General features: G+C 40.3%; 1 protein-coding gene across 33 annotated transcripts in view; it reads right to left on the bottom strand.

The window, feature by feature from the left end:
- Positions 1-18,324, bottom strand: part of CORIN (corin, serine peptidase) — a 286,238-nt gene that overhangs the window by 85,006 nt on the left and 182,908 nt on the right. For all 33 annotated transcript variants that reach the window (XR_010601891.1, XR_010601892.1, XR_010601894.1 and 30 more), the window contains 3 exons: positions 17,795-17,905; positions 15,536-15,658; positions 7,629-7,736 (listed from right to left, as the gene is read on the bottom strand). Coding sequence is in view for 29 of the 33 variants with exons in the window: in XM_065598101.1 (XP_065454173.1) it covers positions 7,629-7,736; positions 15,536-15,658; positions 17,795-17,905 (342 nt within the window). In the remaining 4 variants the exon portion in view is untranslated. The remainder of the gene's footprint in view (positions 1-7,628; positions 7,737-15,535; positions 15,659-17,794; positions 17,906-18,324) is intronic.

Here is an 18,324-nt window from a genome sequence, read left to right as displayed (position 1 = left end):
ATGGGGACAGAGTAGGCAACAGGGTTTGTTACAGGAATTTGTTCCTGGGTTAGTGTTTCTGTGGTGTGGTGTGTAGTTGCTGATGTGGTGGTAGTTGCTGGCTTCTATGCATTGAGATTTGGTATGAATTTGTGATTCTTCATTATGAAAGTCAGATACACTAATATAGGTTGCAAATGTAAATACATGTAAACTTTCTAAGAATTTATATAATATAAATTTAATCTAGGCTGCAGGAGAGACCGATTGTCTTCTCGACATACATGTGTATTTCCTATTAATATTAATAGGATTTCTACTCATGTTTGGAAGAAATAGAAATTAAAACTAGAAAAGATCAATTAGATCAGCATTTCTCAAACTGGGGTCCATGGTCCCCAGTGATCAACTCCTCCTCTTTCCTCCCTCAACTCCTCCTCCTCCCTCCCAGTGCCTCCTGCACGCCAGGGAACAGCTGTTCCCCAGTGTGCAGGAGGCACTGGGAAGGAGGGGGAGGAGCGGGGACAAGGTGCGCTCAGGGGAAGATGCGTAAAGAATGGGGAAAGAGAAAGGGCAGGGGTGGAGCAGGGGCGGGAAGAGGTGAGCCAGGGGTGGGCCTGGGGGAAGAGGTGGAGTGGGGTCAGGGCCTGGGGATGAGCAGGAAGGGTTTGGGGTCCGCCAAAATTTTTAAATCAAAATAGGGGTCCTTGGGTTGCTAAAGTTTGAGAACCACTGAATTAGATCATGCAGTCCATCACCTAGTTGTTCAGTTCAGTTTTACAGGACTCTATTAATCATGGTGGACTGATTTAAATCAAAGCAATTTAAATTGTCAATCAAGTTTAAATCAGCAAGCTGGAAACATTGATTTAAATCATCAATTTAAATATTGTTTTGCATTTGTGCCTTTTAGTTATTTTTAGAGCTGTTAATTAATCACAGTTAACTCATGCGATTAACTCAAAAAAATTAATCACAATTAAAAAATTAATAGCGATTAATCGGACCGTTAAACAATAAAATACCAACTGAAATTTATTAAATATTTTGGGATTTTTTTCTACATTTTCAAATATATTGATTTCTATTACAACAAAGAATACAAAGTGTACAGTGCTCACTTTGTATTATTTTTATTAGAAATACTTGCACTGTAAAAATGAGAAACAAAAGAAATAGGATTTTTCAATTCACCTCATACAAGTACTGTAGTGCAATCTCTTTATCATGAAAGTGTAACTTACAAATGTAGATTTTTTTTTGTTACATAACTGCTCTCACAAACAAAAGAATGTAAAACTTAGAGCCTGCAAGTCCACTCAGTCTTACTTCTTGTTCAGCCAATCTCTAAGACAGACAAGTTTGTTTACATTTATAGGAGATGCTGCTGCCTGCTTCTTATTTACAATGTCACCTGAAAGTCAGAACACGCATTCGCATGGCACTTTTGTAGCGGTGTTGCAAAGTATTTATGTGCCAGATATGCTAAACATTCGTATGCCCCTTCATGCTTTGTCCACCATTCCAGAGGATATGCTTCCATGCTGATGATGCTCATTAAAAAATAATGCGTTAATTAAATTTGTGACTGAACTCCTTGGGGAAGAACTGTATGTCTTCAGCTCTGTTTTACCTACATTGTACCATATATTTCATGTTATAGTAGTCTCAGATGATGACCCAGCATGTTTGTTTTAAGAACACTTTCACTGCAGATTTGACAAAACACAAAGAAGATACCAATGTGAGATTTCTAAAAATAGCTACAGCACTTGACCCAAGGTTTAAGAATCAGAAGTGTTTTCCAAAATATGAGAGGGACGAGGTGTGGAACATGCTTTCAGAAGTCTTAAAATAGCAACACTCAGATGTGGAAACTACAGAACCACTAAAAAAAGAAAATCAACCGTCTGCTGGTGGCATCTGACTCAGATGATGAAAATGAACATGCATCGGGCCGCTCTGCTTTGGATTGTTATCGAGCAGAACCCATTATCAGCATGGATGCATGTCCTACGGAATGGTGATTGAAGAGGAAGAGACATATGAATCTTTAGTGCATCTGGCACGTAAATATCTTGCAACATCGGCCTCAACACTGCCATGCAAACCCCTGCTCTCACTTTCAGGTGACACTGTAAACAAGAAGTGGGGAGCATTATCTCCTGCAAATTGTAACCAAATTTGTTTGTCTGAGCAATTGGCTAAAGTAGGACTCAGTGGACTTGTAGGCGCTAAAGTTTTACATTCTTTTGTTCTTCAATGCAGTTATTTTTTGTACATAATTCTACATTTGTAAGTTCAACTTTCATGATAAAGAGATTGCACTACAGTACTTGTATGAAGTGAACTGAAAAATACTATTTTTGTTTTTTACAGTGCAAATATTTGTAATAAAAAATAAATATAAAGTGAGCACTATACACTTTGTATTCTGTGTTGTAACTGAAATCAATATATTTGAAAATGTAGAAAACAACCAAAAATATTTAAATAAATGGCATTCCATTATTGTTTAACAGTGTGATTAATCGTGATTAATTTTTTTAATCGCTTGACAGCCCTTGTTATTTTCCTAAAGAATGGTTGATTCTCATTGATTGGTAACCATTAAATCATGTTGACTTGCACCTAAATAGAACCTTTATACTAAATTTGGTACTTATTTTTGCTAACCAGGAATTATACTATCCATACAGATTTATTTCAATAATTACATGACTTAATTTATATTTATTAAGTCTCTTAATTTCTACATTTTTTATTGTTAGAACAGGGGTTCTCAAACTTCATCGCACCGCGACCCCCTTCTGACAACAAAAACTACTAAAGGACCACAGGAGGGGGGACCAAAGTCTGAGCCCTCCCAAGCCCCGCTACCCAAGGGCCAGGGGGGCAAAGTCAAAGCCCCGCTGCCCCAGGCCGGGGGCCCAAAGCCGAAGCCCAAGGGGCTTCAGCCCCAGGCAGGGGGCCTGTAAACTTAGTCCTGCCACCGACGGCTGAAGCTCTCAGGCTTGGGCTTTGGCCCTGGGCCCCAGCAAGTCTAAGCCAGACCTGGTGACCCCGTTAAAATGGGGTCATGACCCACTTTGGGGTCCCAACCCAAAGTTTGAGAACCTCTGATAGAAAATAGTGAATAATGCGTTTTGAATTTATTAAATGATTAAAATTTTGCTTGTGATTTGTGTCACGCTCTTTGAATGGAAATTCAAATTGAATGACAAATGCTCAAAAGGAGCATTTTATTTTAATTAAATAAAAGTACCTTAAATATTCTGGATACACAAGAAAAAAATCAAAACATGTTTTGCATTTAAAACTAAAAAAATTATTAAACAAAGGAAGTATTATATATAGTTAGTGAACGACCTGAATATTTCTGGGAACTATGTCCTTCAGGATTTTGGAACTAGTAGATCTCTTCCTCTTACGCCTACTTTTTAATCATAGATTAAAAAAAGAAAACAAGCTTTCCTGTTCTTTCAACTCCCAGTTGGTTTCTTAGCTTTGACTGAACTAGACATTGAACTGAACTAAGGCTAGGTCTACACTACCCGCCTGAATCGGCGGGTAGAAATCGATCTCGCGGGGATCGAATTATCGCATCTCGTCGGGACGCAACAATCAATCCCCGAATCGACACTCTTACTCCATCAGGGGAGGTGGGAGTAAGCACCGTCGACGGGGAGCCGCGGAGGTCGATTTTGCTGCCGTCCTCACAGTGGGGTAAGTTGGCTCTGATAGGTCGAATTCAGCTACGCTATTCGTGTAGCTGAATTTGCGTATATTAAATCGACCCCCCCGTAGTGAAGACCTGCCCTAATTGAATACACTGACATGAAGAAAATATTCTCTCTGCACCTGCAGAAGAAGCTACTGCTGTCAAAAGTTGGTTTAGCATTTCTGCACACTTTGGTTTGAGGTGCTTACCCAGTGACTTCCACCAGTTCAGTGGCTTCACTTTCTTTAAAACTTGGCAGCAAATATGTATTGTTATTATTTGTTTTATTTATTTATTGAAAAGATTTTAATAGATTATAAACGTAGGCCTCAAAATAGGATGTTAATTTCAAATTTAATTTTAAATAGGTTTATTTTTTCAAAATAAAATTGGCTTTAATTTAAATTTAAAAAATCAGATTTTTTTAAATCATTGATTTTTATTCACTCTGCTAGTAATAGAACCATATTATTTCCTTTTGAAGTATATTCTATAGTTTAATAGGAAATAAACCCTTATCTCCAAGCACAAACTAATGAGCAAGGGACAAATAATAAAATCCCTTGCATTTGTCATCTTAAGCCAAAATCTTATAGAAATATCATAGAAATGCAGGGATGTGAGAGACCTCGGGAGGTCCACCTAGTCTAGCCTCCAGCACCAACGCAGGACCAGGATAACTGTTAAAATATTTTTAAAATATACAATAAAAAATAATTTGCCTCATCCACTAACAAAATATTAGGCCCAGATCTGAATAAAAGCATTAATTATATTAGATATGAGGATGTCTGATATGACAGTAACATCTCCATCAGCTCCCTTCGAGACACTCTCAAAAGAAGCATCTAAGACAACTGTACTGTCATTAAAAAGATGCCATGGCTACATTACAATGTCAGCCTAAATGGATTGGAAATTATGATGACCGGAGGGCATTCAGTCCATACTGAATGCTTTGAAATGTAGCCCCTGCTCTCACTATTTTCCAAAGTTACTGGACAGACGTCAGTCATGTTTTACATGGGGATGATGCCTGTAACAGGTTATTCTTTAAAAATAAGTTTCTTTATGGTAAAACCGGTTAGAAATAAAGAAAAATACTTGATCAAAAATCATTTTTGCCCCCTTTAAAAATAAACCGATGTGCATATTCCAAAAATGTCTCATTGAGGCCAGCTACCTGTAGAATATGTTTCATCTTGATTAAATTTGAAATTGTCAGACTAGTAAACTCATAACCCAGAGTCTAAATCTAAAGCCCGAAACTCTTTCAGCAGTAGCATATGAAAGCTATAACATACTTCTTATGATCAAAGAACAGCTGGGAAACAACGGCTCAAACTAATAATATGCCTATTCTTAGGAAAACTATATCACTATAGCCAAATTCATCACAGCCCAAGTAAACAGACCTTTTGCAGGAGGACCTTTGATTGAGGAGATGGTCATCCCTCAAAGTCATGGAACACTGGCACTATTGCTACCAGCAGCAGCTGGAGAGAGCTGGGACAGACACTGCTGCAACAATGCTGCTGTGAGACAGCCCTTCTGATACCCCATGCACCATTAAACATAAAACTAAGACAACTTATCAATCATGCCAGATGCTACAAAGTCATAGCTGGCTAACATTGCGGTATGCTCCAAGCAATTCTGAAATAATTAATAAGATCCTTGGGAATGACATTCCCAAATCCCCCAGGCTTTTTCCTACATGATCTGCCAAAGTCAATATACTTACTTCAGGGCTAATTCTGTGAAGTGCTGAACATCCTTAACTCCCATTGTCTTCAATTAAATTAAGGGCACTCAATATCTTGAATAATCAAAGTGCATAGACTACACAAAATAGGTTAGGGAGGGGGTGGAAGTTAACTACACTAAATCTAAGGTCTGATACCAATATGATATGGAAATCATTACCACCTTCCCTCTGAGACTGGTTCCCAAGCACAGCCAAAGTGGTAGCCAGTCAATAGCTCATTTACAACTGAAATAATTCCAACCTGAATTTATAAATTTCCAAATTTTCTTTCATACCTGTTCAACTTACTCCTCAAAATGATTTTGCATCCTCCCAGTAAACAAATCACTGGTGGCGATAAATCAAAACAGTGGATGTGATATACCTTGACTTTAGCAAAGCTTTTGATACGGTCCTCCACAGTATTCTTGTCAGCAAGTTAAAGAAGTATGGGATGGATGAATGAACTATAAGGTGGATAGAAAGCTGGCTAGATCATCAAGCTCAACGGGTAGTGATCAACGGCTCCATGTCTAGTTGGCAGCCGGTATCAAGCGGAGTGTCCCAAGGGTTGGTCCTGAGGCCGGTTTTGTTCAATATCTTCATTAATGATCTGGAGGATGGCGTGGATTGCACCCTCAGCAAGTTTGCAGATGACACTAAACTGGAAAGAGTGGTAGATACGCTGGAGGGTAGGGATAGGATACAGAGAGGCCTAGACAAATTAGAGGATTGGGCCAAAAGAAATCTGATGAAGTTCAACAAGGACAAGTGCAGAGTCCTGCATTTAGGACAGAAGAATCCCATGCACTGCTACAGACTAGGGACCGAGTAGCTAGGCAGCAGTTCTGCAGAAAAGGACCTATAGGTTACAGTGGACGAGAAGCTGGATATGAGTCAACAGTGTGCCCTTGTTGCCAAGAAGGCAAATGGCATTTTGGGCTGTATAAGTAGGAGCATTGCCAGCAGATCGAGGGACGTGATCATTCCCCTCTATTCGGCATTGGTGAGACCTCATCTGGAGTACTGTGTCCAGTTTTGAGCCCCACACTACAAGGAGGATGTGGAAAAATTGGAAAGAGTCCAGCGGAGGGCAACAAAAATGATTAGCAGCCTAGAGCACATGACTTATGAGGAGATGCTGAGGGAACTGGGATTATTTAGTCTGCAGAAGAGAAGAATGAGGGGGGATTTGATAGCTGCTTTCAACTATCTGAAAGGAGGTTCCAAAGAGGATGGATCTAGACTGTTCTCAGTGGTAGCAGATGACAGAACAAGGAGTAATGGTCTCAAGTTGCAGTGGAGGAGGTTTAGGTTGGATATTAGGAAAAACTTTTTCACTAGGAGGGTGGTGAAGCACTGAAATGGATTATCTAGGGAGGTGGTGGAATCTCCTTCCTTAGAGGTTTTTAAGGTCAGGCTTGACAAAACCTTGGCTGGGATGATTTAGTTGGGGATTAGTCCTGCTTTGAGCAGGGGGTTGTACTGGATGAACTCCTGAGGTCCCTTCCAACCCTGATATTCTATGAAAACTTCCTATGAACAATCCACTCCTAGAGGGCACGCTCTCCACACTCTTCTCCCTTTCTTTTCATCTTTCTCTAAAACTACTCTTCAAACCATAGTACCCAATTGAACTCTTCTATATGCATGCCTCACTTGGCCTATTTTAACATCTGTCCAGAGTCAATCTTAATATTGTATTATTCTTATGTTTGGCCACCTGTTAAGGTACATACTTGCGATTTACTAGACTGTATTTTGTCTAGGGAGACCTATGTTGATTCATGAGTCATGCTCTTTACTTTGTTTCCTTTGTGCACATTTTAGTGTTCTTTAACTTTATTTAAACAAATTGCAACAATGAACACCCACACAGCAGAACAAAACAAAGAAAATATGCTGAGGAAAAAAAATTAGGGTCGAATGTCAAAGATGTTAAAAAGTGCATGGCATCTTAGTCATGATTCAAGATAACAGATTTGTTTCTGGTTTGGCCTAACCAAGACCATTTCAACAACTTAACTGCTAGACTTGCAACCATTAGTCATCAAATTAAGCTGAAATGAAAATATTATTTCCTTCTGTATACTGTATCACATCTTCATAAATTCAATTACAGTGAAAGCTCTGGAAATGTACCCTGAGACAACAATGGCAGGAAATACATGCTCTACTTACTACAGTTTGTCTGGCTATTGTTTATGTCACAGAAAGAAGAGGTGCCACAAGAATCAGGGCAGGAAGCATCAATACATCTCTGGTCCCCTTCCTGACATGGTGTTTGACCTGAAGAAAAAACAATAAAAGCTTGTTACTATAATGATTTAGTAGAGGAATAAAAGTGACAGTGTAGTGGTCAGAAGATACAGTTACAGATTAACAGACACAGACTAAAAGTGTTCCCAAATTCATTAGATGGTATAGTAACAATCTGCTGTTAGACCACCAGAGTACTTGTCATTTTTAAGGTATTTTCTGTAGTGAGCATAGAGCCCCCAGTATTTCCACTACTACAGCTGGACACCAGTGTTTAAAACATTTCTAAGGTGGAAAAAAACACATTGGTGTTTAACATAATTTTTCCTTTTTCTTTTCTTATCCCCAGGTTTAAATTAATATGTGAGAAAGTTTATATCTCAGATTCTGGGCTGTGCATGAGGAGTGCTTTCAGCCTGTCACATGGCTATTTGGGGAAGAGTATAAGAGGAATAAGAAGCTGGGTCAAAGGGGAATGGTATGTCCTCTCGCCTCCTGGCTGGTTAAAGCAGGGAAAGCCTGTGGGAATTATACCTCTGTATTTTTCAACTGATTTGCTTTTTGTTTTGTAGACAATAAAACAAAGGGCCTTAAAAGACTAATGCCTAAAGCTTTGTTTTCCTTCCTTGGCTAGTGAAGCTGCCCACCAGCCTATAGAGCAGTGGTTCTCAACTTGTGTCCTGGGGGTCGTTTGTGGCCCAATTAGCTCACAACTGTGGCCTATCTGACATTCTCAGGGCCATACAGGTAGTATATATATTTTATGGATGTGGCCCATATAAAACACATATGCAGCCCACAATGGTAAATAGGTTGGGAACCACTGCTATAGAGGTATATACAACAGCCAAATGCAGCAAAGCTTACGCCTCACCAGAGAGCTTCCGTGTTTGAAACTTTGGCCCATCCACATTTCCTCTCACAGAATACTATCCCTACTGCTCTACTATCTCTATTACTATCTATGTGCTGTATGACTCTGAGTCCTCCCCACCCAACTAAAATCTTTGCTAAGGGCACAGCCAAGGCTGGCATTGAAAGTCACCTCCTTTATGTGGCTTTGGCTGTTTTGTAAAGTTATCTCAATTAACAGCTCTTGAACACAAAGACTCAAAAGTGTATAATGTTATCAGTCAGTCAAGTTTAAAATCATATTATTACAGTTGTCATTTGTACTGCAGTAGTGTCCATGGGCACCAGATACTGTGCAGGCACACAATAGAGACAAGACACTGTCACCAAAGAGCTCACAATCTAATTTATGTAGCTTAACACTGAGCTAGGTATATCAAGAGTATCTTTTCACTCTTTTGGTGACTTCACTTCATCTGAGGTATGGCAGAGGATGTATGTTTTACATCTTTACCACATTTGCTACAGTACAATATGGTATGCACATACAGGAACTAATAGATTTTTGGTCTTTTTATTTTACAAGAGCACTTGATCCTAAAATGAAACTCATAGGATAGGAAAAAATCTTTACAGACTTCCAAAATTGTCACAAATCTTGGCATTAAAACATATTTTTAAAGTCTTGCCACCACCACGCCTCAGCTACCTCCTATCAATCTCCCAAAGGGAGGTCCTTTCTGAAGTCCTTGGTATGCTACCATTTGTGGGTACAGTACAGATTCCTTCTAATCATAATACAATCCACATTGAATTCCTATAAACACAGTCTGTCATGTCTTTAGAAAGCATCAGACCCAGTTGTGATTACTTCCATATTGGATTTCTATTTTCACAGAATGAGACAGCATTAAGATCATAATTACATTTCCTTAAGGTATGTAAGGAAGGTATGTTTTCTCATTCAGCAATATGGTAAGCCAATATTCATTTGAGGATTATATGGATGAAGTAGCAAGTTACTAACTGCTCTCCTTCTCATATCTATTCTGATGATATCACAAGTGTGCTACTACTGCTCAACTGTTTTTTGAAGCCAAACCAACATCCTAAATCATTTAAGAACTTCTCTGCCTCTCTTAGATGCATCCACACTCCTTTAATTTTGAAAAGATGAAAGAATGGTTACTTACCCTTCAGTAACGTTGTTCTTCAAGATGCTGTAGTCAGTATGGATCCCACTCTAAGTGTACATGTACCTCATGTGCGCAAGCTCAGAATATTTTTAATAGTAATGTCTGTTAAGAAGCGGAGGTGGAGCATCCCTGGGAAAAAGCAAAAGTCAGCGCTTATGGGCAGGAAGTCATGTGATCCATACTGACTACATCTTGAAGAACCAAGAAGGTCTGGTGTAATAATCGTTCTTTCTTTGAGTACATGTCACTGTGGATTCCACTGTAGGTGACTGGCAAGCAGTATCTTCTTCAGGTTGGTGAACATGAGGAGTATCAACATCATCAGTCAAATAGAGATTGGAGTACAGTCTCCCAAACTTATCATCTGCTCTAGCAGCCAAGTCCAGTGCATAATGTTTGACAAATGTGAGCAGTTTACTTCACGAGCAGCCCTGCAGAGTCTGGATACTGGCATGTTGCAGAGACATGCTGAGAATGCCGCTTGAGCTCTGATAAAATAAGCCCTAACTGTCAGAAGGGCATCAGCCAGTTGGCAGCACAGTGAGATACAATGTGTTATCCATTTTGAAAGTCTTTAGGATGAAGTGGCTTACCCTTTGGAGCAGCCAGCCGTAGTCACAAACTGACGTAAGGATTGTTTGAATGATTTGGTCCTGTCAGCATTGTATTGGAGTGTTCTGCATACGTCCAAGGTATGGAGCTTCTTCTCCCCTGGGATGGAATGTGGCTTTCGGAAAAACACAGGTATGTTGATGGAATTCTGAAACCATCTTGGGGAGGAATTTTGCATGAGGTTTCAGGACCATCTTATTGCTCTGAAATGAGGTGAATGTAGGTTCTGCCATGAGCCCCTGGAGCTCACTGGCTGAAGTGATGGCAACCAGGAAAACCGTTTTGAGAGGAAGATGGTGGATGGAACACTCCGAGAGGGACTTGAAGGGAGGCTCCATAAGTTTGTGAACGACAGCACTGAACTCCCACATTGGAGCAGAGTCTCTAACCAGTGGGTAGGCATGCATAAGGCCATTAAGAAATTTGGATGCCATCAGATGGGAGAAGATCAAAAGTGACTATCAGTGGATGATATGCTGATATTGCAGCCAAATGAACCTTAACTCAACTGAATGAAAGTCCAGAGTGTTTTAATTCCAACAAGTAGTCCAGAATCTTTGGTATCAGATCCTGCACCAGGTGTAAGCCATGTTGGGCCATCCATATAGAGAATCTTTTCCATTTAGAGGAGTAAGTTTTCCTTGTGGATAGTGTCCTACTCCATGACAGTATTCCCTGAACATATGAGGAGTAGTCCCTTTCCATGATGCTCATCCAGTCAACATCCAGACCATCAGCTGCCAAACTTTGGGTGTAGATGGAATATTGAACCCTGATCTTGAGACAAGAGGTCTAGCCAATCCAGGAACCTAATTAGGGGTTGTGCAGACATCTGCATCAAATTCATCAGTCAGCACAGTCTCAGCCATAGAGAATGGGGTGAATCTTGCCTGGTCTCCTCTGGCTTTGGCAATCACCCTGGGGATTAGTGTGATCAGTGGGAAGGTGTAAAGAAAGCCCTGATTCCATCGCAGAAGGAAGGCACCCAGCAAAGATCGCTGGTTCATGCCTCCTCTGGAATAGAAGTTTGGGTACTTGGTGGCAAACACCAGTTTCCCCACTGGTGGAATATTGAGTTGATGATGGATTCATCAGTGACCACTCATGGTTGGTAACAGATTTCTTGATGAGGAGGTCTGCCAGGTCACTGTTGTCTCCCAGAAGTTGCAGCTCTGTTGGATTTATGCTGCATGGGGAGCACCAGTTTGATAACATGATCACTAACTTGTGGGGTCTGGGGGAGCAGGGAGACAGGGAGCAGGCACCCCCTTGTTTGTTTAGATAGTATATTTTGGATGTATTGTCTGTCAGTATCTGCACTATTCAGTGTCACAGAACCAGGAGGAATGCCAGACATACCAGCCTGATGGTTCTGAGCTCTAAGATGTTTATCATAGTTTCATTTCTTCCAAGAACCAAACCCCTTGTATCTGCAGATTATCCTTGTGGACTTCCCAACCTTTACCAGATGGGTCCATGACTATTGGTCTGAATGGTGAAAGAGTCACAGTGGCACCCCTTTCTGAATGGTGTCAGGAAGCAATCACCAGGTCAATGTCATAAGTGTGTGGAATGGAACCACAATAACTTGCTCATCTGATGCGTTGCAGGAAAGTACACTGAGCTGAGACAGAACTGTAGGGATCCCAGATGAAGGCTGGCAAAGTGTGTCATGTATGTACCTGTGGACATATACCTAATAATTCTGGGGTATAAATGCCCAAGGATCTGAATGTTGCCTCATCTTTTTGTACACTAAATAAATCTATGCCATCAAAAGGTAAGTCCTCAATTGTCACCTGGACCACCCTTGGTATTCCAGATGCCCAGCACATTGTGATTGTCATGGCCATAAAATGGACAGTTGTACAGGATTCATCCATTATCATTTGTAGCACTGTCTTGGTTATCATCTACCCCTCCTTGACTGTGTCTTTTACTTTTTCCCTCTATTTCTATGGGAGCCAAGACAGAAATGGGTCACCCTTTCCCACATCAAAAAACTGTTTTCATGAACAGTGCTTGACAATTCACTATGTGGAATTGGAGGGCTGCCTAGGAATAGACTTTCTGGACAAAAGTATCCAGCTTTTTGGTGTCCTTGTCTTTATGCCCTTGGTGGATCTGGTCTTCTCCTACACTACAGAGATGACGAGCAATCCCAGTATCAAATGGGCATAAAAATGCTAAAAGTCTGTAGGTGGGACCTAGTAGTGTTTTTCCACCTGCTTGGAGGTGGGGGGGGGGAGTAAGACCAGGTGTGCCACAGATACTTTGCTGGATACAGAGAACCTTCAAAATACAAAGTACAGACTGAGGCAGTGTGATCTGTCTGGGTCAGTAGAGGGAGACAAAGTTATAGGACTAGCATGAGCTACTGAAAGCTTGCCAAAGGCACACTGCTATGGGGGTACCAAAAGTTTAAACAAGATGTAGATAAGTATTTGAATGTGTGAAAGTTTAGCTGAACAGGCCCATGTCTACAAATCCTCTGATTCTCCCATTACCATTCTGAAATGGGGTATATGGAGACTATACTTTTATTTTAAAAGATCAGATGGTCAACTAGCACGTGGGCATGCCACGTCTTCCTGCAGGCTTGGTTAATTTCTGAACTGAACACGCTCATTAACATTAAAAGTATAGGAATTTACTCTTTCAATTGTCTTAGAGAGACTTTCAGTGTGTCGCCTCCAGCCCCCACTAACATAATATTTGGCTTCACTGTAAACTGATTCTGCACCTGTGTGTACGACACAAGAATCCGCACAATTTGGGAGTTTCTTAAGCACGTATTTGGTAGTATTACATGGGTTAGAAAGAAATTTCAATTGTAAGGGCCATTTTCTCACTATTTAAAAAAATTAGCATGGGGGGGGAGTTTTCATGTTTGGGCTCTGCCTGGAATTGAGTTTTTGAAGAAAATTTGAGAAAATCCCTTCATCTAGTTTGGATTTGGTAAAACAGCCTATTCTCATGCTTTAGAATTCCAGTCATATTTCCTCAGACAGAGCTACAGCAGAAAAGACTGAAGTTAGAAAGCTAAAGCTGGGCATAGTCCTAAGTGAGGACAAAAGTCATTGCAAGGATTGTTTTGGCAAAGCTATGACTCCTTGAAAACTGTTTACTGAGCATACAAGACAGATGCACACAGTTCCCCTATGCAAAGCTAGTTCAAAGACGGGATCAAAGAATCTACAAGTTCTCTTGGCTTTGATAGCAACGTTTGTAAGTTATGTAAAGTGACATTATAACAAAAGAATTTACAAGCTCGGATAGCAGAGGCAGCAGAATATGTGAAGCACACAGTCTGAGTAGGTCTCAGCTGCACCCTTAGGAAAAGCACAGGAAAGTCCTCTGGCTTTACAAAGTGCAGCTTATTTCTCTTCGTACAACAGCCAGTTCTGGAGTATGGTGGAGCTGAGGCATGGCCCAACCTGTTCTGTATGCCCTGGGGCAGTAGGGAAGGAGTGGTCCCTGAACTCCCAAATGTATGGACAGGAATTCTGCCTGGCCCTTATGTGGACTGTGCAATGGGCAGAATAGCAATCTCCAGAGTATGCACCCTGATAAGAACCAGGCAGAACTTCAGTCCTAAGTTAATTTAGAGAGAGGTTTTTCCAGTGGGAAAACTTTACAAGGTTGTCTAAATGACTGTCCCTGCTCTATAGCAGATTGCTAAAAGTGTTTAACAGCATTTTGCTAAATATTTAGGGATAATGAACAGAAGAAGAAATTTTCTTATAATTTAAAGGCATTGCAGCTAAAGTGTTTAGATGGGAACACTTTAAGTTGTAAGCATATACTCAGAACGTTGACTGTATAATAATGGCCCCTTCTCACTCTTGATCTGCTCCTTGTAGCTTTGAGTCATATCTGGTCACTTTACTGACAGAAACAAAATTTTATTATTCTTAGTCCCACAGTGGCAAGAAAAACAATGAGTGTGAGAGAGAGAGAGCAAGAGAGACAGACATGCACCTGGATTCTATTGTACCTCATGCATCAATGTGTCAGCTAAATCATCTTGTACTAGCGATGAATAATTTAGGAGGCAGAAAGTAAGGTGGATGTGACAAGGCTACTTCGGAAAGGCATCTTTCAGAGGCTGCTAGAAACAGTACTATAGTTTCTAGCATATTCCACTCTCCTTTCTCAGCTCCCCTCCTTTCCCCTCTATCTTGCAACCTCTAACAGGAGAAGTAGAGGGACCTGGAAAGTACAGTATAAGGCTGGGGATGCAGAGAATGACAACAACAAAAATAGACACCAGAGAAGGGGAAATATGGAGGAGAGGAAATTGAACCTTGATTGGGGTTGCACAGATATAACTGAGGGCAACATTTGGCTCTGGGTTTTACATCTTCATATGACAGAAATGTAAAAACTATCCTTCTATAGCTTTCACCAATGCAAGTTGTAAGATCTAACAATCTTGGTAGAGGAGAATGAGTTGAAATTTCTCTGCTTTACTTCTTCATTTATTCTTTAGATGAGATGACTTAAAATAGCAATGGGAAGGGCCAGAGAACTTAATGGAGGAGGGAAAGGAACAGAAGAGTTGAAAAAGGCACCAGATGACCCCAGAGGAGAGTGGACTTATATGAAAGGATTTCCTTTTTTCCAAAGTGTGTCAGTTCTGTGTTCTGCCATTATTGCCAGTTGTGAGGATTTACAACATGCCTGTTTTTTTCCCTTAGTGAGCTTCCTACATTTAACCAGTAATTCAACAATGAGAACACCGTCTTTCTCTAATTCTCTGTTTTCAATCAGGAAAGTCTTTCCCCAGGATGTTCCTTGCCAACTGGCAATAACCACTAATGATATGTAAATGCCATTGTGCCATCCTAACCTCAGGGAAACTCTTAACAGTTGGGTTTATTGAAATACAGAGAATACTAGTATTTTTTAAAAAACTGATTAGTTATGAAACCAAATTCTAGAATGGCATTTCCATCTCTCTTTGCTTACCCTCAAGGTAGATTCTTCAGGAGTGGTTAAGAAAAAGTTCTGACTGTAACATGGAGGGGCGGGGGGTGGGGGGTACCTCTTGTGTGCCACTTAGGGGACAGACATCCTTATGTTCTTATTTCCCACAAGGAAGTTCCAGTACAGAGGGGTCATTGGGGATTGGTTGACTTACTGCAAAGAGAATGAAACACAGCATACCCTTATTTTCACTGCAATTATCTTCATCACTTCCATCTTTACAGTCATTATCCCCATCACACTGGAAAGCACTGGGAATGCACTGTCCATTTTTGCACTCCACCAGACCCTGACTGTAACATGCTGGGGAAACAAGAACACATTCCAATCATCCTACATGTCTACAGGTCTCTCATTTCTTTTAAACATATTTTTTGAAATAAATATTATTGGAGGGGCTGGCAGCAACGCTTAGAAATGTAGCTGAACACTTACCATTATTATAAAGACCCTGTTTTCAGCTGCTTATAACTTTCAAATTTTAACCATTTGGGCTGAAATTTTCCTTATCAGGTGTCTGGCTCAGGCTAAATTCTTCTGGAAATTTTCAGGCAAATGGTTTGGCTTTTTCTAAGAATGAGGCTAAGGAAAAATAATTTTTTTTGCCCATGTTAAAAAATTGTTCAAAAATCTTCAGTGCCTGCATTCTTTGGAGCAGGGACTTGAATTTTGGCAGGGGGTGGGCTTTAGTTGTCTCTGAGCAAAAACATCCACATTTTGCCAAATGATAAGACTTGGGGGGGGGAAAAACAGTTTACACATGATCAGTAGATTTTTGCAGATAAATTTTTGGAAGATTCTGTCTGTTCTGGGCTTTTCCTCAGCAGAACTTTCCATGTAATATCAGCTGTGGAATGATGACAGCTCTGCCTGGTCCAGTGTGGGTAGCTGAACGGAGAGCCTCTCTCTCCTGTGTGCTCAATGGGTATGGCTACACAGGGATAAAAAACCCACAGCTGGCCCAGGCCAGCTGACTTGGGCTCACAGGACTCAGTAATTTTTCAGCCCAGAGCCTATGTCCCTACTCCAAAATGCTTACAATTTAAGAAGGACAGTTGCAGTATTCCAATTGAAATGATAATGAACCAGAAGGAAACTACAATACATTTTGACAATCAGAAGGAAAGGTTAAGAACATAAGAACAGCCATACTGGATCAGATCAATGATCCACCTAATTCAGTATCCTGTCTTCCAACAGTGGCCAATGCCAGGTGCTTCAGAAGGATTGAACAGAACATGTAATCATCAAATGATCCATCCCCATCACCCATTCCCAGTTTTTGGCAAACAGAGGCCTGGGACACTTCAGAACATGTTTTTGCATCCCTGCCAATCCCGACTAATAGTCATTGATGGAGATATCCTCCATGAACTTATCTAGCTCTTTTTTGAACTCAGTTATAGTCTTGGCCTTTATCACACCCTCTGGCAAAGAGTTGCACAGGTTGACTGTGTATTGTGTGAAGAAATACTTCCTTTTGTTTGTTTTAAACCTGCTGCCTATTAATTTCATGTGGTGACCCTTAGTTCTTGTGTTATAAGAAGGAGTAAATAACATTTCCTTATTTACTTTCTCCACACCAGTCATAATTTCATAGACCTCTATCATATCCCCCCCTTAGTTGTCTCTTTTCCAAGCTGAAAAGGCCCAGTCTTATTAATCTCTCCTCAGATGGAAACTATTCCATACCCCTAATCATTTTTGTTGCCCTTTCCTGTATCTTTTCCAATTCCAATACATCTTTTTTGACATGGAGTGACAACATCTGCATGCAGTATTCAAGATGTGGGGATACCATATAGAGGCAATATGATATTTTCTGTCTTATTATATATCACTTTCCTAATGATTCTCAATATTGCTTTAGCTTTTTTGACTGCCACTACACACTAAGTGGAAGTTTTCAGATAACTATGCACAATCATAGAATCATAGAAAATTAGGGTTGGAAGAGACTTCAGGACGTCATCTAGTCCACTCCCCTGCTCAAAGCAGGACCAACACCAACTAAATCATCCCAGCCAGGGCTTTGTCAAGCTGGGCTTTAAAAACCTCTAAGGATGGAGATTCCACCACCTCCCTAGGTAACCCATTCCAGTGCTTCACCACCCTCCTAGTGAAATAGTTTTTCTTAATATCCAACCTAGACCTCCCCCACTGCAACTTCAGACCGTTGCTTCTTGTTCTGTCATCCGCCATCTTGTTCTGTAATTGCCAGGATCACCTCTGGAACCCATTTTTAAAAACTGGCATCACATTAGCTAACCTATAGTTTAACTATGTTTGCCACAGTATGTTACCTGCAAGGACATTTACCACTTACTAAGCTATATGAAATCAAATTCCCTTAAATTCTTGTCTTTCTAGCAATATTCCATCCTTAACATTTTTTTAAAACAATACTGATATGGAGACTAAAGAAATTAGGTAACTTACAGCAATTGACTTCATCTGACTTGTCTATACAATCATGGTCACCATCACATACCCAGTCTACCGTTATACATCTTCCATCTCCACATCGATGTTGCTTCAATGGATTGCAATCTGATGAAAAATTAGGAGAGAAAAGAAAGAGAAAAAAATTAATACCAATTGTGTAATTCCTATTTCTCTGCTTGACAATTCCGTGCTCTGAAAAGGTCATTATCATTACAACTTTGTCAATTTAGTGTTAGATTAACTACAGTACACAAGGTTACCATACCTGCAGTATTACTTAAACTATTTTATACTTATAGTAAATGCCTTAAACAAGGCAAAAACTGATGTAAAGTGAGGTCAGAATGCTGAGAGAAATGGAGCTTGCACCAGCTCTCTAGTCACTATTAGCATTAATTAGGTTCCTAGAGATGGTCAGAGATGGGCCTGATTATTAGGCAGGGGTTAGGAAGTTGTAACCTGAAGAATTATTACACTTATAAGATTATGTATTGGGGAGCGACATGCACTTGTTACAGATAACT

The sequence above is a fragment of the Chrysemys picta genome, chromosome 5 (genome assembly GCF_011386835.1).
Source record: "Chrysemys picta bellii isolate R12L10 chromosome 5, ASM1138683v2, whole genome shotgun sequence".
NCBI lineage: Eukaryota > Metazoa > Chordata > Testudines > Emydidae > Chrysemys > Chrysemys picta.
Note: the sequence above shows the minus strand (reverse complement) of the source record. Positions and strands in the feature narration are given on the sequence as shown.